Source organism: Typha angustifolia, chromosome 6 (genome assembly GCF_048772165.1).
Source record: "Typha angustifolia cultivar Huaian chromosome 6, ASM4877216v1, whole genome shotgun sequence".
Taxonomy (NCBI): domain Eukaryota; kingdom Viridiplantae; phylum Streptophyta; class Magnoliopsida; order Poales; family Typhaceae; genus Typha; species Typha angustifolia.
Window position 1 is genome coordinate 7067012 of NC_133244.1, and position 21407 is coordinate 7088418.

Genomic DNA, 21407 nt, shown 5'->3' on the forward strand with positions numbered 1-21407 from the left:
CCCTATAAATGCTCGGACCCAAGATAACATAGTAGATGACTACAAAAGTTCCTATTAATTTATGATACAAAATTATAAATTTATTTTTTTTGTCTGAAATTAGAGTTGATATTTGATGAATGTTTTTCGTTAGGATACTATATATGTATATTTTTGCATTTTTTTTTTGATAGCTGACTTAATTACCTAATCTATATAATAGGGAGAATTTTAATACCAATTTAGATCTTATTTGCGAGTTTGTTTTTAATACTAGTACAAGAGAATTTATTATATTTTAAGTTATTCTTGTGATCTAGTAAAGTATATAATAAAGTTAAAATGATAGTTTGATAAATAAATAAAATACCCTTTGTAATAATAAAAGAGGGGAGAAAAGAGAAGATAAAAGATTGAAATAATAGTTAATTGAAATAATATTTTAAGAATAAAATAGTAATTAATAAATATAAAAATATGAAATGGAAAAGGGCGATAAAAAGAAATAAGTGTTGAGATAAGTGGTTACTTACTATACTAAGTATAACAAGATTTATATTATAATAAAGATTTTCCTATTCCACTGATGAACTAGGGCTCAAAGATAGAGTAAGACGTACTTAAAAATCACAACTTTCCTAACCTACCTTAAGGGTTTGTCTTCTGAAAGGTAAATCATGATTAAGTAGCTTGTTTAGTAATTTTAATTTAAGGAAGAGACGAATCATTAGCGTTTAGTATTAGGTAATCCAATCCAGCGGATAGATCAAGCTTGTGGAGGAGAAGGAAGACGATGACAAGATCAAGAAACCTAACGCAATATAAAGTTAAACAGTTCCAATTGTTGGTCGATTGTTTCAGGTTATCTTTGGAAGTAAGAGATCCTGACATCAGTATAGACTAACACTTAATTTCTCAGAAGTTGTTAGCCTACCCAAGTAAAATGGATTCCATCCTCTCCAAATGATTAGTTAATCTTACCAAACCAATGATGCATGTAGTGTAGCAGTTCAAACCATCACTCATCCTCTAGTAGTGTTGGTAAGACTGCAACTGCAATCACGTTGTGTGCCATTTTGCAAAAGGTTGGGGAGTGATATGAAAACCCACCAACATTTAGAAGTAAAATATTTATATTTCACACCCTATAGTTTCACAAGTTTGCGATTTACCGCCTGATTTTATTTTACATTGCCAACCTCATGTTTTGGACTTCATTATTGGAAACAAAAGTACCCTATCTTATCTCCCAGAGAAGTCGCTCTTAAAAATGAGAGTATCTTTGGATATATATATATATATATTTTGGAATGAGAATGTGGTTTAGTTTGAGAAGAATCTACTGAAACGTAACCGTTGTGCTTTAAATGATCGAAATCATTTCAATTCTCAACTTGAAAGATTTTGAAAGCACCTAATGTTCTCTGTTAGAATTAATGCCATAACGTAACCACATTTTATCACATCAAACGTAATCCATATATTTGGAGAAGAAATAGCAATATAGGAAGGAAGCCAGATTAAAACAAGACAGCAAAAATATTTTCTCCTAACAGAAGTTGATTCAATGTCCGCTCATACACTGGAATGTGGGCAGAAATAGTTTCTGGCATCTGAATAACTCCAACGATTTTTCGTTGGATTTCCTTGTTTTATATATCTTTCTTTCTTTACATGATTGGCAATTGGCATTAACGGTCTGTAAGAAAATTTACAAATATACATGGAATACAACATGCAGATATTGGATTGGAACCAATTGCTTCTGCAAAGAATACTTATCAAGCAATGTACACTTTACATCAGGAGTCTAGAAGAAATCTTTTGGCCATCCTTCCCATTTAAGGAAACCTGCAATTTAGAAGACAAAGCAAAAGATGATCAAAGTATGCTATATATATCCAAATTAGACAGGTATATTTTGCTGGAGAGAGGGAGCTAGCTCCTTTTGCCAGCTTCTGGTGATCATAAATTAACAGGTTGGATATTGGTTATAATCGAGAAAGACCTTTAGATAAAGTAGCTAACAAGGACTAAGAGACTTGTTTAAATAAAGCAGTAGGATAAGCCATATTAAAGCATTTCAAGAGGAGGGAAACTACCCAGCTGATGCAAGTGGTAAATTTGCAAAAACCACTTTATAAAGTTTGAACAGACATCTTCTCCCTAAAGACTTAACATGGATGTGATAGAAAGATTAGAGAAGGCAAATGCCTGCTTGCATACTTGTCAATTTGACAAATAAGGTGGCAGGAAGCAGATCAGGACATGATGTAGCTTTATATATCAGATTGTGCTTCTAAATAGCAGAGCAGATGAAAAAGGGAGTTGGATACATAAGCATCCAATGGCCAAGTACGATAACTTTAAACATGCTTTGTTTCTGAATGGCCATTTAAAAGCTGGAGTGTAAGGCAGTCATCTGATAATGACAACATATTAAAGGAAGCATATATGATATATCAACTCCCTCCAAAGCAGTGTGATTAAAATGAATAAATTCAAAAAATAAATAAAAATTTAGCACATAATTATACCAAAAGAAGATCCTCATCAGTGCCGAAAGATTTGCGTGCTTCATCTAGGCATTCCATAGACACTCTCTCATGCTTCCTGCAAAATTAACATGTGGCTAAATTAAAGAAGACTAATTAAAATATGTACAGAAAAAAATGTTGAAAAGCAAATATTATCAGAATCACAAATTTTCTACAAAATACAGATTCTTGTGGATAGTACTGGACAAACAAATGATGAAGACACATAAATGATCATAAGTGATCGTAAAATATTCAATGCAAACTTCTGCTAACACTGTCAATGCATGAGATGTTTTACTAATTTAATACTTTATATTAGTAGGTTGCTGCAAACAAAAGCATATAACAAAGACATGCTAACCTAGCTTGCTACCGTGTGAGAAATGATCACACTCCTCCAAGACACTGTACTGAAATAGTATAGGTACAGTAATTTAGATATCTCTACTAAAGCACCAATGCCACATTAGACGATGATTTACAGATAATTTTAGAAGGCATATAGTATAAAATAAAGGTATACAGAAGACCCCACAGCAGCGACTAAATTATTTACTTGCAAAGTTACCGGTCATAAGACTTATAATAGGTAGGTATAAAATTAAAAATCAACGAAGTCAAGGCAAAAAAAAAGAAAAAGAAAAAAAGAAACATAACCATTTTACATCTATTACTGCAGAAAAAAAGATCATTCGAGCACTTGATATCCTTGACTAAACAAAAGGAAAGAATGACTAAAGAAGTTAATAGGATACCTAGAGATGGCAGGGTCCCTTATTTCAAATTCACAAGTATCAGCATCATATCCGCATATTACGACATAGTGCCCTGAGAAGAGAAAGGAAATCATGACATACAAGATGACTGATATGTAACGAATAACAAGTTAGTTTTGAAAGAAGGAAGTCTGTGTAAAGTTAATAGTTGCTATTAAGTGTCCTACAGAAGACAAAGTATCTTCTTCTATTTGAAGTTAGAACTTAGATGGTCCTTCAAAAACACATGCTTAAATAAATATTTAAGACTGTAACAAAGGAGAGATTAGAATCAATTAATTGTTGACAATGGACATAAAATACAACAATCTGAGCTTAACATTCCAATAACATACCGAGCAAAAAAAGAATGAATTGTGTCCATGGCAAGGGTAGGTAAGGAACTTAAGGATATAGTGACCTTATACATAATGACTAACTGAAGGTGCACACAATAATAACTTATAACAAACAAGAGAAAAGTTCTCACCCATATAATCTGACCACCCACTACAGCATTCTGTGGCATCTATATCATTCACCCAAGAGCGACTGCATCACCAATTCATGTTAGTCCTTTTTATTAAACTTTCTGCAATAGTAACATTATACATGTTACGCTAATTTATGTGGTTTGTTTACTATGATATTGCTGATTGTTTATGCATTGATATAATATAGCACAAAAAAATCAACAGTATATATATATATATATATATATATAGAGAGAGAGAGAGAGAGAGAGAGAGGGGGGTGGGGGGGGGGGGGGGGGGGGGGGGGGTGGGGGAGAGAGAAAAATCTTACCGTAACTTAGTCTTGTCAACTAGAGCGATGGCTATACAATGACCAGATAATAGAAGGACAGCAATATCCTCTGCCCTTATGGATCTTGACTGAAATATTAGAAATTCGTCAAACCAAAAAGGAAACCAGCTAGTAGTGTATTGACAAAATAATTACTGTACTCTTTTCCCCTTACAGTTATCACAGATAAAAGCACAAGATAATAGTGAATGGTACATACTTGTATGCTGATCCCAGCTTGAAGTGCCTTTGCAAACAACTCGTCCACCCGAACAATGTCATCTTGCAATTGTTCCTGCACTTGTTCCAAGTGCACCCAAAATATAACATTAGTGATGGATGGGAAAGGGAACTACAAGTGTTGCTCCCGGCGCAAAGAAAGAAGATTCAACAATATCTTATGGAGGTGCATATATTCAGAATATGAAGACATGACATAATGTAAAGAGTTAATGCATAACATTCCATTGAGGAAGAGTTACAAGGTTACAATGAAGAGTTTGTCATTATACAAAAGTATAAACACAGAATAATGTATCTATTTCTGAGCAAAAGATCAGGACAGTATATTTGGTAGCTAGCTGAAATGTTAAGCACATAATCTGTTTTCCTTACAGTTGAAAACAACAATCAGCAAGTTGTACAACTTGATTTTAGTCCATATGTACAAGGTACCTGCTTCAGACGCATATGCGGAGTTTACACATAACAAGATTGATCCTAAAAAATTGATGCCTTTGCTGCTCTAACTTACTCTTCAACGATACCATCAGGAAAACAAACAAACTTAACCATTTTGGTCCATACAGGTAGCAAGTACCCATTCTCCGCTAATACTTCAAATGGTGTGCTCCAACCATCTGAAGATACCAACCTGAGTCCTGAGATATTTCCTTCGGTCCAGAAATGTACATCAGTTTGAATGGTGAATCTTTTAGATATTCGATATTATCAATACTGTAATCAAAATCGTCACCCAGCAAGGCAGGTACTTGTTGAACTCACCAACCTAAAAGTCAAGCTCACATTTATCCAATACAAATTCTCTTCTCTGAAATAGATCAAGTAGAGGTGTTTACTGGTATGTATCGTTAAAGGTCTAAGTAGATCTATTATGACTTTCCCAAAAAGGAAACCACATATATAATTACATGTGAATCTGCAAACAAAAAAAGAATCACAGAATAAAATTTTACTACAAGCATGCGAGATTTCAGAATATTTTACCTACAATAAACTACGTCAAGTGGCATGAAAAAAGGTTCATTGTTTCTAATCATTCCAAGTGACAATTTTAGAGCTTATAAAGCATAAATGAAGGAAAAAAGGAAAATTTTGTAACTCACCCTGTAAAAGGTTTCTGCTGAATAATTTGGATTGACTCCTACAGTAACCGTGAAGAAAGAAAAATTTACAGAAAATTTATGCAACAAGTATGCCAGGTCAACTGTCCATATGCTGCAAATCAAAAGCAGACAAATGAATCTAGTAAGGCATAGAGCATGAAATCATCAATAAAGTAAACTGAAAATCCCGATTGTTGACATATGTCCCATGGTTTAAACAAGTTCCCTCAGATAAGCAATCAGACAAAATCAATGAGGCCCTTTCGAGAAATTCCATTCTATCAACAGCACATTGTAGACATTTTGAAAGTTATCGCACCTTAAGACCCACGATGCTACAAAGAACCATGACAAACTAATCTCTCATATGATCTAAACCTCCTGAAAACTCATGCTTGCGCCAAAATATAAAAAACAAAATCCATAGCAAATTCTTCTCTACTAAAAGAGTAAATTAGATTGTGAATCCAAATACTGTTTCAAAAAAAGAAGAAGCACGATTGATTCACCGTCCTATTTCAAACCTAACAGAATCAAACTCTCCATGGTTCATCAATTCGTCCCGCTACACCAAAATTTTCCGGTTTAATAGATAGTACGTAGATGAAAACCTAACCTCGTAGTGCAGCAAAGCTTCTCGAGATCATGGATGTCGTAACGATCAATCCCTAGAGTCCGCAACACCATCAGAACGCAAGCAAGACCGCAATCCCAATGGAACAACTGCCGCACATGAGGAACCTAGGAACCAAAGAATCCAAAATCCAAGTCATGGAGCAAAGAACTCGATTCGATACGAATAAAACACTCACATCCACATAGTGAGACCGCCGGGTAAACGAAAGCAAAGTTTCCGGAGCCAATTCCTGCCCTTCTTCTTCGTCTCCTCTGTCCCCAATCATCTTGGATAGCTTATCCGAAATGACGGATAAAGGCCACATACCAACCCGAATAAGTTCGCTACCGAAAATTCGACATCATAGAGACCTATCCATCCTCAAGATTGGACAAAATTTTTGGGGCACGAATACCATGGAGTCAAAATGGATGTGAAGGTAGTATAAGCTATTGGACTTTGGTTATCGGGGATAGGCGGAACCGGGGGCCGGGGGCCGGGGGGGAATAAGAGTGCGGATAGAGGAAAGGGCACGTATCTCGGCTGGGAACGGTGGAATCGGGGCCGTGCAATGATAGCGCGAGGTTTGCGACATGGCAACTACCATTAGCCTATCGGCGAGGCCATTGGTAGGCAAAGTTCCAGCTAAGCTACTCCGATGTCCGATCCGGGTCGGCACTGTACACGAACCTACCCGAGTTCGATGAGCGTACAAAAGAAATAATTGAATGACAGATTGGACATCATATCCTTATAGTATATTGGCTTGTCCTGATATACCCCATTTTGGGGGTAATAGTTTTCTTTTTTTGATAGTATTGGCGTGTCTTGATGTATGCACAAAATTACTTTATCTTTTATTTTTAATTTTTTTATAAATTATATTCTATATTTTATCTATTTTTATGATTCGTACCTCGTTTTTAAAAATTTTATAACACAACCTCTCTTTTTTCTTATAATATTCATTTAACATCCTGAGTTAACTTAACCTAATCATAATCAAACTGAATAATACCAGAAAGAGAATATTCCGTTATAATCCATTATGTAATTTATAATATTTCTAAATTACTCTTGTACATATTTCTAATTTTATTCGCATCCATACTTGTTCCCCAAGAAATCCAAGAAAATTAAGCTCCACTGTTCGGAAGAAGAGTGTACTCCAAGAATCACTCTGCAGCCCTGGAGTCATATACATGTCAGAGCTGTATGACAGTGGAAACTGTATCTTTCTCCAGGATAGAAGTTTGTCTTGGTGATCATTCGAATATCTCTGGCGAAGCATTCGTTGCATTTCTCTTGGGTTTATTATCTATCTACAATTCTACCATTAATACGGATGAGTCTTGCGATCTATATTTTCTTGTAATGCTGCACTATTGAAAACTGCATTTAAGAATATCTGGCCCATCTCTGTAGCTACTAATTGTTTGAAGGTTGGAGCTACCAGCAGCATGATGGCCATGATTTCATTTATGTTTGAGAGCAAGAGTAGAAGCATAGCCTTTCAAGTGAAGTATGTGATTCCTTACCTGATTTGTGATAGCTCAACCAACCTCATCTCCTAACAGCACAGTTGTTATCAAAATATCCTCCTTTTCTTTGCTGGGTTTGCCTCGTTTTGGGTCAATAAGTACTCCATTAATAACAATACACTATAATCTAGGCTAAATGGATCCTATTCACGGAGCAGAACCGAGCAAACATACATGCGGTTGAGACAAAAGTATTCCAGACAAACTAGGATTCTCGCCTACTACATTAGTCTAACTGGTCTGAGGGTAAATTTTAAATTACCCTCGTATTGTATGTTATGCCTAAAATTAAATATTTATATCGTTGTGCCCTTAGCATGTGAAAGTACCGTTAACCTTTCCATCTAAACATTAATATTTTTTATATAAATTATCATAATACCCATAGGAATCTTCTACCCAAATAAAATACATTTTTAACCTATTCTATACTTCTCCTATCTAAGATAACAAGTCACAAACCTTAATTATTATTTAACTATCATAATTTAATACTAATCATCATGTTTTAAATAAGAACATAACAAAAGACTATATTTATGGTTTCAACCTCTTCCATAATAGGAAATCTTATACATTAACAATATTTGACTCATTTCTAAGATGATTTCTTAAAAATCCCATTCCTAAGATAACTAAAACCATATTTTCCCCTAGTAAGGGAGGCAAAGAAAAAAGAAAAATCTCTATCCTGATTTCAAAAACTAAAAGTGCTTCTCTGTTCCTCTATCCTAGTCTACATAGAAATTCAAAAATTATTCTATCCCTATGAGAAAACCAAAAAGGTCAACCCTAGACAAAGCCTGTCCTCAGTAAATTTCACAAATACCACGTTAGTTTGGGAGAGGGTAAGAAGATAGCGTACCTTTTACGGCAATACCACTCTTGTTTATTATAATGCCTTATCTTAGTAACCGTTGGAGGGAAAGAAATTTAAAATAAAATGCAACCTAACGGTAGCCCCCCTTCCCTTCTCCATATCCTCCCTCTTTTATGGCTATCATGCGTTAGAGCGCCCTACTCAAGGTCATCCCCAACCTCCCGTAGAAGTCAAATAAACTCATATGCCGCAGCCCCACTGGTCCTTCATATGGATTAAGAGGACCCCAAGAACTACCGTCCTCCTCCCATTTGCCCAATGCTAAGGATGGAGAGAATGGAAAAGGAGGTTACTGGTGTGAATGATGGATCTGATGACAATGGCAAGGAGAGGAACTCTTGTAGCGATTTTGCCGAAGATGAGGGTATAGGGAGCGGTTTGAGCTCCGATACTTCATTTGGCGAAGACCCACAAGGCTTTACTGGGGCAGAGGGGTCTCCAAAGAAGTTGGAGACGTTGGATTGGCCATTGCAGGAGAAAGACCATCAGCTTGATGCAGGAATTGACAAGAAGCCGCCAAATGCTTCAGGTAATGCACTCCATTGGCTTCATCTTAGTCTATTTATACGAATTTGATTGTACGTTAGGTTTAATTTTATGTTCCCTGTTAGATGCTGAGATGATGAAGGAGAGGTTTTCCAAATTGTTACTTGGAGAAGACATGTCAGGCTGCGGCAAGGGGGTGTGCACTGCATTGGCTATCTCCAATGCTATTACTAATCTTTGTGGTAAGTCTTCTTCTCTAATTGGTAAGGTCTTTGATGGATTTCTTCTTTGTAAGTCACTTTATAAGCTCTTTTACCCCCTTGTTCTTTCTTTTCCTTTTGCATCTTCTCAGCAACAATTTTTGGGCAGCTCTGGAGGTTAGAGCCTCTACCTACAGAGAAGAAGTCAATGTGGCGAAGAGAAATGGAATGGCTTCTCTGTGTTAGTGACCACATAGTTGAACTGATACCCACTTGGCAAACATTTCCTGATGGAAGTAAGCTAGAGGTAAAATTGCTATTCTCACAGTGTGACATAGAATTAAGGACTAAATTTCTCCTTTCAGTTAGCATATCTTGGCTCTATAGAAAAAGTATAATTCTGGTATTGCTGCAATGATTGATTCTTCTTGCTCAATCTATTTCAGGTCATGACATGCCGACCACGTTGTGATCTACATGTAAATCTACCGGCGCTGCGGAAATTAGACAACATGCTTCTTGTGAGACCTGTGATACCTTTTGGTTTATCATTAGTAACGTTCACAGGAATTACTCTAACCAATGTTCTTCATAGGACATACTCGAAAGTTTCAGTAACCCAGAATTTTGGTATGTTGAGCAAGGGATATCTGCACCAGATTGTGATGGTTCAGCCTCTTTTCGTGGAGCTTTTCATCGGCACGATGAGAAGTGGTGGCTGCCGCTGCCTCGCGTCCCTTCCGGTGGTCTTTGTGAGAAGAATAAAAAGCAATTGCAGCATAAACGTGAATGTGCAAACCAAATTTTGAAGGCTGCCATGGCTATAAACAGCAATGTTTTGGCCGAAATGGAGGTTCCTGAGTCTTATCTCGAGTCACTACCGAAGGTTTGCATTCATTTCCATGGATCTCTAGTTGTTGCGGATGACTTCCAGATCATATTAATAAAGTCGACTCCATTGTTTTATCTGTCACTTTGTCCTGAGGTTGACTTGGTTTGTTCTTTCTGGATATCAGAATGGCAGAGCATGCGTTGGAGATGTTATATATCGGAATATTATTTCCGATCAATTCTCAGTTGAATGTCTTCTCGATCAGCTTGATTTGTCTTCTGAACACCAAGCTTTAAAAATCGCCAATCGCCTTGAGGCATCGATTTATGTATGGCGCCGCCCAAGTCATTGCAGTGGTAGATCATCCTGGGTCGTGGTGAAAGACATGATAACAGAAGCTGAGAAAAGAGAACTGCTTGCTGATAGAGCAGAGAGCCTCTTGATTTGCTTGAAGCAGAGGTTCCCTGATCTTACACAAACGACACTGGATATCAGCAAGATTCAATTCAATAAGGTTTATTGCTCTTGCTATCCTCTCACCACTCTTTCTTTTCTGAAGACAGATGAAACTAAGGGTTAAAGTTTTGTTAATCTTTCAGGACGTAGGAAAATCAATCCTGGAGAGCTATTCAAGAGTTCTGGAGAGCCTTGCATCGAACATCGTTGCTCGTATCGATGATCTACTCTATGTTGATGACTTGAGTAAACATTCAGATCAGTTCTCATCAGCAATTGGCATGATTGCTCACAATAAAGTTCTGGATTCATACCCTGTGCCCATCTCAGGCACTTCGTTTGCAAGTACTTATGCCACGCCAAGCTTCTCACCGGCACCTCAAGTTATCCTAGCAAAGGAAGAGAGGACTCTGTTGAATAGGAAGGTTCACAGTCATGGATTTAGTGTGAAAAGGTTTTTGACAGGTTATCTTGGTGTTGCAGAGGTGAAGGCAAATAACAATAGCAATGCAAAATGACTCTACTCTTGGTTAGTTATTTGTGATCAATGTCATAAAGTTTTGCAATCAGACTCACTCCTTTCAGATGCAGAACTTCTGTGTACCTGTTCAACTTACACTTTTGTTATGTTGATTACATGAGAAATGCATTTGCGGAAGAGATAGTTTACTTTCCTAATGAAACATAATTTTCTGGATGGAATTATTCTGTGGGAATACGCCAATTGTTTATAAGGTGTCCAAGCACTGTTTACATGGCATATTGGCCATGTAGCTCATGTTTATCATCAGACTTTCATTGTTTAATTCTCCATTAGATTTTAAGGTCATTAAAGTGATTCAGTATATTAAATCGACAAGATCAGCAACTTCAAAGAAATATGATTCATTTAAGGAAGATACATTACAATGCAAAAGGACTATCACTCTTGCTTTGATTTAAGTTGTAGTAAAAGTTTCATAGTGTACTCAGATACAAAAATCAACCAAACCAAACTCTGGCCCGTGGACAGCATAGCATCAGAGACTGTTCAAAGATTACTTCCTATTAAAACTATGAACAATCCCCAACATTTATTTACCAAAAATTAAAAGGAAAAAACAAACTGCACAAGTTTGCTGCATCTAAATGCTGAAACCACTTCGAGGACAGATGTGATTCCACTTGTGGTAGATCCACTAAATAAATAGCAACAGTCCATCTTCAGCAGCTCCTGGAGTAAACTTTGCATCAGATCAATGATTCAAGAAACAAACCAATAGCAGTGACTGAGTAATAATGAAGTAATTATATGATTTGCAGTAAAAAGAGGCAGGGAAGAAATTGTAAATCTTGGAGTGCATCAGTGCATGAAATGTGTTCAAGCAGATCAAGAAGGAATTACGCCACAAAAGATGGAACTTTCAGATAATATCTAACAGATTATTTAATCCAGCTTTATTTTATTTATTTTTTCAGTTCATGCTTATTTCGCAGATATTGACCATTATAACATCCCTCCTTAATAGCTCATGACTTGCGACCAATTGGTATCTTCATGCAGGTGTGCTCTGTTGGCAGAAGAATGCTGTTGAAATAGTGAGTGTGCCATCTTCTATACCAACCTGAGAGACTTTCATAGCAAATAGCAAAACCTCAAACTAATGACTCATTATATCCAATCGACGCACTCTCCAACATTTTCTTGTCTAGTGACTTAGCAGCTGCTCAAATTTGCTGCATCCTGCTCCTAGAGGTGACCGGAGGTATTCACCATACCAACAAATGTTCAAACACCTTTGACCTTTCCACTTGACAGCATCCCTTCTCAATCTCCTTCTACTACATCGATCAACTTGGTACTATAACTCAAAAGGATGAATATTCCTGCAGATGCACATAATTATTTATGGGGAAGAAAATTTGTGACACATTATTACTTACAGGGAAAAAAGAATTTAGTAAGGAACATTTTATGGAAAATGTAGCACTGTCAAAGTTATTTAGACATCAGAGAAGGAAACAAAAAAAGAGGAAGAAAAATAGTTAAATGAACAAGATTGAAGGAGCACAAGTAAGCAGAAATATTTATACGCCTACATTATATGCAATAGTTGAAGGAACAACAACAAGCACAATAAAACATCAAGGAGAAAGCACGTATCCTAAATTGAGAAGGTCAAAGTAGTACTTCCTCTTTGCTGAGTGAAGAGTACACCACTTCTGATGATATCTTCAGTAGTAAAGTGAACCTGAATGCAAAAAATCAGAGGAAATATAATAACTATTATTATACTGCATACATGATGACCAGATAGCTTCTCTATAAAAGCCATACCTTGCCACCAGTCACCTCTAGTAGCAACAGATTCATCCTCGTCTTCTTCTTTGTACTGGTATTAAGAAACAAATCATAAAGAGACGGCAAATCAACACAACGAATGATAAAAAGGCAGAGTTCCATCACTGGCCAAGCAAAAACTGCAACTAATATAAATTTTCACTTGAGTAAACTCGTATCATCACTTACACTTCTAGGAGTTCCAGTGACATGGTTGGAAGAAGAGGTACTATAGAAATCTCGAGCACCATAATGCACAGAGGAGCCAAAATAAGGCGAATCTGTTGATTCAATAGGGTAAAATGGTTTGCGTTCATTGCTGCATGTTGTCCAATTCTCGGTTGAACTCCCCTTGCATTTGCCATCTACAAGAAAATTATTACTAGATAGTTAACTTCATCTCAATGAATTATATTCTCTCACCATGCAAAAGCACTCAAGTGTAATGCCACAACCAGTAAAAAAAAACTTTGGAGTATAAAAGATTGAAACATAATACGATACTTCGACTCTATAAAAGCACTACATCATACACTATTAATACAATACTTGATAGAACAAAAAAGAAACAATAATTAGATTCCCATCATTTAACACCATAAAAAATCAGTAAAAAAGAGATATTTTATTCAAAAACCTGCAGCAGCTTCACGAGCATGCCCATTCTGCACCTCAACTCTCTGTTTGTTCATAGTCCGGTTCGAGTCTGAAGGTGATGCATCCTTCCCCATGACCTAAAAAGTTATCCCAAGTTATCAAAACAGAGCCTGATTAACAACTAATTGTCGACGATAACAACACCAACTTATCCAAATTATTCAAGAAATCGAATAAGAGAGAGAGAGAGATTAGATATACCAGAGAGGCAGGAGGGAAGACTGTGCTGAAATACGGAGAAGGCGAAGAGGCCTTGCAATCTTCCTTGCGGCCAAAGAACTCATCACCACTCGAAGAACTCGGCTTCTTCTTGCCTTCCATTAGTCTCAAAAATTGGAACGCAAACTTATGTCCGATATCTCTCGCCAGAAAACCCAATACCAAAGACCAACTACTCCCCTTGAATTCTCTCGATTCCCGAGAACACCCAAAAAAGGAAAGAGGATAAGAAGGCGACGAAGCACGTAAGCGCTATTGGCGGCGACGCTACTCTCGATTTGTGTGCGTCGTCCCTCGCTGTACACCTGCCGGCTTTTAAAGGCCTCTAACTCCCAATCCCTTAATTTTTTTCAAAATTATAAACAAGTCCTTCGAGAAGATCCTCTCCTTTTTCTTTTTTCCCTGTAATCTTCCCCAAAATTTCCATCGCTATTTTATTATAATTTAGAGGAAACTTCTCATACGGCGTCGGAGAATGGATAAGAGCCACGTAGGCCCACCACATAAATGTGGGGCCCGAGAAACGGCCCCTTCTAATGGTGACACGTCGGCGAGTGGATAAAAAAAACGGCCATTCCCATCTTTCCATATTCGCAGTCTACGGTATATTTTCCTTTTGGAAAATGCTTCATGTCGAAAATAATAATAGTTATTTTATTATCTAACATTTATTATTTGTATTATATGCCGGATATTAATACATCGTATAAGTTTACAAGATTATTAACCCGGAGAGAACTATACTTTTACTAAAATAATCCGATTTTTTTAGTTTCATTTTCTATTCTAAAGTGAGAGAGAATAACACTTTTCATTTTTTTAATATTGTATGTCATCATTAATTCTAATAATTTTACTCTCACAAAAAGACTTTTAATTTTAATCAAATACCTCGCTAATCCTCCACTTCTGATATCGGAACACAAAGATATGTGGCCATTGGTTTTGCTCAAATTGGCTAAACTGTGTCCCTTTCGTCCAGGTTCAGTTCCCTCTTTCGAATACTTGGGTGGAAATTTTAGCCTCGCATGGAGTATTCGATGATATGTAATGGAAACACGAGGCTCCGTTTAGATGTGTAAACAAACACTACTTGCATAAATTAAAGAAGAAGTTAATTTATACATGGATAAGTCCCTTCTTTATCATGATTCATGAACTATATATATGGGGGCTTAAAGTAGTTGAGGATATTTATTAGTATTCTTCATTAAGTTAATCTAGTGCTATGGTTTGCAAGTTGCAACTTGCTTGAAGAGAGAGGAATGTTCTCTGTATGGACTGTGGACTTTCACGATCTCATGGCCTAAATTTTATTTTTTGTTATCGTAATTGCCGCCAATAACTCTCAAAATATTTTAATTAACACTGTATTTTTTTTTAAAATATCATAATTGTCAGTAAAATTTATTAACTCGTTTAGAATTGGCAGTATTGTTAGTGTAAAACATATCTCACTGATTATATTTTACCCTTATGTAAAGATATTGGTTAATTTGTGATAGCTTTATGAAGAGAAAATGATATTTTTGTTAATCTAAGTTTAGTTGGTATGATTTATCTTAAGAATGACGGTTTTAGAAAAGCTCAATAATTTTAGTGGCGACTGCGATATTTTAAAGTCTTTTAATGGCAAATTTCGTAAAGATCCCATACGATAGAAAGAGGACCCACGTAGGACCTGGTAGCAAATAAGATCAGTGGTGGAGAAGCAGCACAATTATTTGAGGGAGATCTCTGCTAGTCTCTAGATCTTCTCCAGTGGGGACTTCACATAGGTACATATCTTCTTTGGTGATCCTTATCTCATCTCTAGATTCTGCTTGCCGCATGGAACTACACATTATCCAACTCTGGACCACAAAGGATCATAGTACTTGATGTCCAGTGTGAAGCCAAGAATGTCAGCAATCCTTGTAAAAGATTTGATTCGAGTCTCAGGTGCGGAGTCTGGAGTTCCAAGATAGACCACAAATTTGTCCATCTATCCCAGCAAAGATTCGTAATTGGATAACAGAGATTAGGGATAATGGATAAGAGTGTATTATCTGTGAATTTTAGAGAGTTATCCTCCATCTATTGTACATGTTAGGCGTTATTGCATATCCAATTCAAGAGGAGAGAATTTTATATCTATTCAGTGATAACTGCAGGCTTATCGATAAACGCCCAAAATAATCTCCCCAAACAACCTGAGCGTCCAACAATAGATTGACAAGCAGGTGAGGATGGCATCAATCATATGTAGGTCCAAGTGCCACCAGCCGACATATTAAGATAGTTTTACTATTACAGATAAGAGATTGCCTTCATATGTCAGAGCTCATCTAATGACGAGAAAAAGGGTACATGGAGTGACGTGAAACAAATTGATTTTTATAATAGCAACTAGTGTAGCGAGGGCGATCAATAAAGCAATAGGTAAAGTTGATGTGAAATGGTATCAATTAATACATCATTGAGACCAACGACAAGTTGGTCCATTGTAGTCCTAAACAAATACAAAGTTTTGATCAAATTGCAACATTAGTATAGATTTTGCACCATGATGGCTCGTCTGCATTTCTTGGGAGAGAATGAACAAGAGTGCTCATCAAGAAGTATGAATGTATTCTGCAACTTCTAGCTAGCATTATAAGCAACTACTGCATCAGACGCTGAATATGGACATCAAGTTTCAGGCACTAAAATACAACTGTGTCTAGCATGGTCCCCAGTGTCTGTACTATGTTTGAGGACATCAAATTCGAAACATGCTCTTCGAGATGCTTTTTGGCATCCTGCCGACCAACATTCGCGATTGCTAGCTTCTCTGGTGGCAATTCATCCTCCTCCTGCACAGCTTTGTTATATTTGATGGCTAAATTCAGCATTTCCTGTTCATGCACCAATAATTGCAGTCAGCATTCTTTAAAAGATAATTTATGGAGTTCAATGCTGGAGGAGAGTAGAAACTAAGCTCCCTAAAAAATAGTTTAGCATTACAGGGTATTGCAAAAAAAGAAGTTGAGCCTCAGAATGTCTACCTCCACGGTCTGTTCATTAGTTTTGGAATGTACATCAAACCGCCGCAGCAGCAGACCATCAGTCCACTTCTTTTTGTGTAAATTCAGCAACATCTTTTCCTCTAGTTCATTCTTCCGATAATTTATCGCTATAGAGTAATAATGTCGGTTCAATCCATGAATCAATGCCTGGATAGTAACAGTAGAATGAGGCTATAACAAGATAATGGAGTGTTACATGCACTGTTAACCTTACAAGCAGGTCACCTGAATTGATGGTTTGTTGAGATGTCCAACATTGGATGTGGTCTGGCGAGGCTCTTGCCCTAGCATCATAGTCTGAGGGTTGATCAAGCGGAAAGCATCAATGACCACCTTCCCCTTAACGCTCTGGATTGGATCTACCACAACTGCAACTGCCCTAGGGTTCAGGGCTTCAAAACTCTGCAAGAAGCAATTAAGAAGGAATGACCAGGTAATAATCTGATGCAATTTAAGAACATAGAAGAACCCAGAGTAAGTAGTTCACGAATAAGTCATAACTGATCCAAGTATTATCTAAGACTATTAGCAGATAGCAGTAAACTTTCTAACAAAATAATTCGAAGAATCAACTCCTTTCTCTATATCAAAGAAGTACATAATAAAGCAATTCTATAAAAAGAGAATGTGAAGCACACACCTGCTGTGTATTTATGTCAACACCAGAAAGCCAACAACCAAAGCCAGGATGAGAATGGTACCAACCGACCACCATTTCCGGTCTGCATAAAACAAGCTTGTCAGAAACAATGTATACAGCAAACAAGGAGACAAGAACAAAAGGATGCTTTCTACAGTCACCAGGACCATGCAATGTACTTCCATCATCAACAAAAAATAAGGTAGAGAAGTTGGTGAGGCAGGACTGTCAAAAAAACAGAAATATCTGATCAAGATTGGACTGCCAGTCAGACTAGTGATTGGCAACAAACTGTTAGTAGTGGAAGCTGTGTGAAACTGTCCAACCCAACTATATTTCTCTAATCTGGGAAATCTAGATAGATTCGCTGAATCCGACAAGTGATGGACCAGTTCTACCTAGCTCCCTTCTCTTTTCTGTGAGCAATCCTGGCTTTCAAAGGAACTCAGATCTATCAAACCGAATGACAGTAGACTAAATTTCATCCTTTTACGATGTCTAGAATCATATAAACCAAAAACATTGCACATTATAATAATTTGTGCTGTACTAACCATGATTTGCAGAATTGGCCGATCCAGATTGAAATTGGCCAAACTCAATCCGGATCAAAATTGGTCAAATCCAATCTAAACTCTCTCTCTCTCTCTCTCTCTCTCTCTCTCTCTCTCTCTCTCTCTCTCTCTCTCTCTCTCTCTCTCTACCATATAGTCATTTTTTTATAAAAGATTTAGCTCCGGCGACACAGATATAATTCCGACGAACTCCAGTATGTAATTTTTTAGTTTTCTTTCATTCTCTTTCAATTTTTTCATTTCTTTCACTCTCTATCTCCTTATCTTCTCTTTTCTTCTTCTTCTTCACTGTACCAAAGTTTTTATTTCTTTATTTTCTTATTTTTTTATCATTTTTTTCTAAAGTTTTAAATCTTTTTCTACAATTTAAAATAATATTTAGAATTTACATAATTAAAAACGTCCGATCCGATCCAGACGACCAATACAGCCGATACGGCGAATCCGACCGATATATATTGTTTTCCGGAAGACCGATCCCGATTGTAAACCTTGGTTATTAAAACAATATGTGATATGGAGCGCACATATTCAAGTCCTATCTTACTCTCATTAGCAATTACCATCCCATGGATCATATCTAGTAGTAAATACAATTTAATTTTTCTTATCAATACTTATTACATAAATTATTGTTCCTAGGTGTAAATTGTTGTCTATAACCTTAAGGAGAGAATGTGTCTCAAAACAACGATGAGCAAGGGTTCTGTGTATTTCTTTAATATTCCTTTCTCATTCCCTACTATCACCCAGAATCTCGGTTTGCACCAACTTGCAGAATCACCAAAATTAGCGAAGTTATTCGCCAAGGTCCAGCTTGAGTTAGACAGCTTATGTTCTCTTTAATGCTTTTTTTATAGTAAAAACATTATCATGCATTGAAGCTTTATATTTTCAAACAAAAATAAAATCATTTTCTGTTAGATATACATTTGTTAACAACTTATCTCGTTTTGCTTTAACTTACTTATCTCATGGTCAAATTAGGCCTAATTTTCTCGCCAATACCAACAGCTAAAGATCGAAGGGTATTCTATCAATTCCTTTCGGCTTTTAACAGAACATTTGATAGCCATTGCGAAAAAAAATGGGTAACTTGAAACACAAACGAAAGAAGGGAGATATCTCCGAGAACCTTCCCGTCTGCTTAAGCATGTCAAGCATGTTGGTCTGGAACACGTGATCCACCGCCTCCACGCTCACGCCCGTCCCGCTCTGTGGCATGGCGAAGACATCCACCACGCGGACGGTGTACTCGTCGACGAATTCCCCGAGCATCAACCCCATCACCTCCATCGGAACCCCAGCCCTTCCTGTTGCTCCATCGCTCCGCAAATCAAAGATCACGAACCGTACAAACGTATCGAAACCCTAGATGTATTAGATCGGGAGGCGAGGGCATTACCGTGCTTGAGCATCTTGAGGAGGGCGAGGGAGGAAATGTAGACTTGCTCGGAGGAGTCGAGGAGAGGAGAATCGGAGGGCGGATGACCCATTCCGCCCGCTCCAAAGATGCGTTGGAGACGCTCCATGCTTCGATTAGAATTCCTTCCTCTTTTTTGCTCCTCCTCCTCCTCTCTTTCTATTATGGTATGGATGGGCCCGTCATCAGGCGGATCGGGCTGAATCGTTGTTCGTTATCCGCAATTGCTCCTCTCGGGCCGGGTCGGAGGAGTAGATTCGGACTGGGCAACCGGGCGCACCGAAATAGGATCAAACAAGCAAATCATTTAATACCCAACTGACCCATTCAACCATCCTAGTTTCCAGGTATTGAAGTCCTTGTCTCATATTACTGAATTCTAATCGAGCCATGAAACCTATCAGATGCAGTTAGAATCCTCAATCACAAACCCTGTCATCTACTCAATCAGATACAACAACCCTTCGCTTCTTCCCACCGAATTGATTACGTACGTATGAGTTCCTGCCTATATATATATATATATATAGGCCCTTGAGCTCGATCTCCTTATAGAACAGAGCTAGCTAAAGATGAGAGTAGTGAATCAACTGGAAGCCATGCTTTGGTTTCTACTAGTTACAATGCTATGGGAGAGCACAATGTCCTCTTATCCACCACCTCCGTCCTCCATTTACGGGCAGCCACCACCTCCACCTCAGCAACCGCCACCTTCGGCATCGCCACCGCCACCTCCTCCACCGCCACCTCCTCCACCTCCACCTCAGCATCCGCCACCTCCTCCACCGCCACCTCAGCATCCGCCACCTCCTCCACCACCACCTCAGCATCCGCCACCTCCTCCACCGCCACCTCAGCATCAGCCACCTCCTTCACCTCCAGCTCAGCGTCCGCCACCTCCGCATCGACACCGACCGCCTCATCACAGGAAGCCACGGCGACCACCACACCATGGGCACGTCCCACCTTCTCATAGGAAGCATCGACCTCCACCTCAGCACCGACACCTACCGCCTCGCCAAGTATACCCTCCACCTCAGCATGCGCAGCCGCCATCGCCTACTTATCAGCCGTCGCCAGCTCCTTACTGTCCCTCTCCGCCGCAGTATCTACCTCAACCGCTGCCGCCGTATCTTTAGAATTAGCTAGCAAAGTTGGTTATGTTATGTTTGGACTTCTATGTTTGTTTGTTGCTAGAGAGATCAGCATGCGTAACTTTTTGTCGTAACGGCTCAAGGTCAAGATTGTAGCACTTGAATCTTTGCACGGAATAATATATATGTATAATTACAGCTCTAACCCTTGTACTATTGGCCATATATATATATATATATATATATATCGTTATTGGTGTTGATCCACTGCAGTCCTAGATGGCAGAAATTTCCAGCTCGTCCTCTTAATAAGACTTTCAAATCAGCTATGATAGCCGCCTTCAACGTAGGACCTCAAAATTGTAGTGTGTGTGTGTATATATATATGCAAATGTGTCGGTCGGTCGGTGCCACGGAAGAAACTCGTTAATTAAACGTTCACACGCGATTATAATTTATAATCAAACGGTCAATACATACACAAACCAGGGGGTAGAACTTTAGCAGCCTAAGTGATGCAGACAGGCTCGAACCCGACTCGGTCTGGTCAAATCTATAAAAATGAATCATGACTGGAAAAGTAACAACCAATATAGGAGAAACTACAATTTTCTGCCCGCTGTTTGTCTTGACTTTTAACTTACCTCACATATTTCAAACTTAATACTTAACCATCCTGTTATCCGGATTAAATTATAGCCGTTAGTCAACTTTTGACTGAAATTAAAAAAAAACCTTAATTATTCTATAAAAATATACCATATTTGAAATAAAATTTGGCCATTGATAAGGTCTTCGTCCCTATATAGAAGCAAACCGTGTAAATCGGATTAAATCACAAGAAGAAAAAGTTAAAATTAAGCTAAATAAGCTGCATTCTTAAGTTTAAGGTATAAGAAAGTAAGTTGAGATGGAGTTTAAACTTTTGTAATATATTCAGTAAATTGTAAATTGTAATAACGTACACGAGATTACATGTGATGGACAAATGGGGCAT

The 21407-nt window shown here is 37.7% G+C and overlaps 4 protein-coding genes across 6 annotated transcripts; 1 reads left to right on the top strand and 3 right to left on the bottom strand.

Moving 5' to 3' along the window:
• Positions 1-1593: 1593 nt before the first annotated feature.
• Positions 1594-6768, bottom strand: LOC140761408 (guanylyl cyclase 1). The gene is made up of 9 exons (XM_073098716.1): positions 6237-6768; positions 6041-6165; positions 5425-5536; positions 4299-4373; positions 4079-4167; positions 3765-3826; positions 3275-3347; positions 2517-2592; positions 1594-1830 (listed from the first exon to the last, which is right to left on the bottom strand). Exons 1-9 carry the CDS (start codon positions 6363-6365, stop codon positions 1777-1779), a joined length of 795 nt encoding a protein of 264 aa, XP_072954817.1. The 5' UTR covers positions 6366-6768; the 3' UTR covers positions 1594-1776.
• Positions 6769-8584: 1816 nt separating this feature from the next.
• On the top strand, positions 8585-11201 carry LOC140761370 (rop guanine nucleotide exchange factor 7-like). The gene is made up of 7 exons (XM_073098660.1): positions 8585-8990; positions 9073-9189; positions 9300-9454; positions 9594-9668; positions 9743-10033; positions 10164-10493; positions 10579-11201. Exons 1-7 carry the CDS (start codon positions 8720-8722, stop codon positions 10951-10953), a joined length of 1614 nt encoding a protein of 537 aa, XP_072954761.1. The 5' UTR covers positions 8585-8719; the 3' UTR covers positions 10954-11201.
• A 103-nt stretch (positions 11202-11304) lies between these two features.
• Positions 11305-14015, bottom strand: LOC140761371 (uncharacterized). Of its 3 annotated transcripts, none has more exons than XR_012104569.1 (6): positions 13614-14015; positions 13393-13489; positions 12945-13120; positions 12753-12807; positions 12040-12666; positions 11305-11648 (listed from the first exon to the last, which is right to left on the bottom strand). XR_012104569.1 is itself a non-coding variant. In XM_073098662.1 (6 exons), the coding sequence occupies exons 1-5, from the start codon at positions 13731-13733 to the stop codon at positions 12650-12652; spliced, it is 465 nt and encodes a 154-aa protein (XP_072954763.1). In that variant the 5' UTR covers positions 13734-14015; the 3' UTR covers positions 11305-12301; positions 12606-12649. The 3 variants fall into 3 exon arrangements, 2 of the variants coding, with proteins under 2 accessions (XP_072954763.1, XP_072954762.1); XM_073098662.1 differs by having other exon boundaries at positions 11305-12301; positions 12606-12666; XM_073098661.1 differs by having other exon boundaries at positions 12606-12666; positions 13614-14013.
• A 2026-nt stretch (positions 14016-16041) lies between these two features.
• Positions 16042-19458, bottom strand: LOC140761761 (26S proteasome non-ATPase regulatory subunit 14 homolog). Its single transcript, XM_073099224.1, has 6 exons — positions 19299-19458; positions 19029-19206; positions 17319-17400; positions 16904-17080; positions 16658-16825; positions 16042-16507 (listed from the first exon to the last, which is right to left on the bottom strand). The coding sequence occupies exons 1-6, from the start codon at positions 19423-19425 to the stop codon at positions 16316-16318; spliced, it is 924 nt and encodes a 307-aa protein (XP_072955325.1). The 5' UTR covers positions 19426-19458; the 3' UTR covers positions 16042-16315.
• Positions 19459-21407: the final 1949 nt, after the last annotated feature.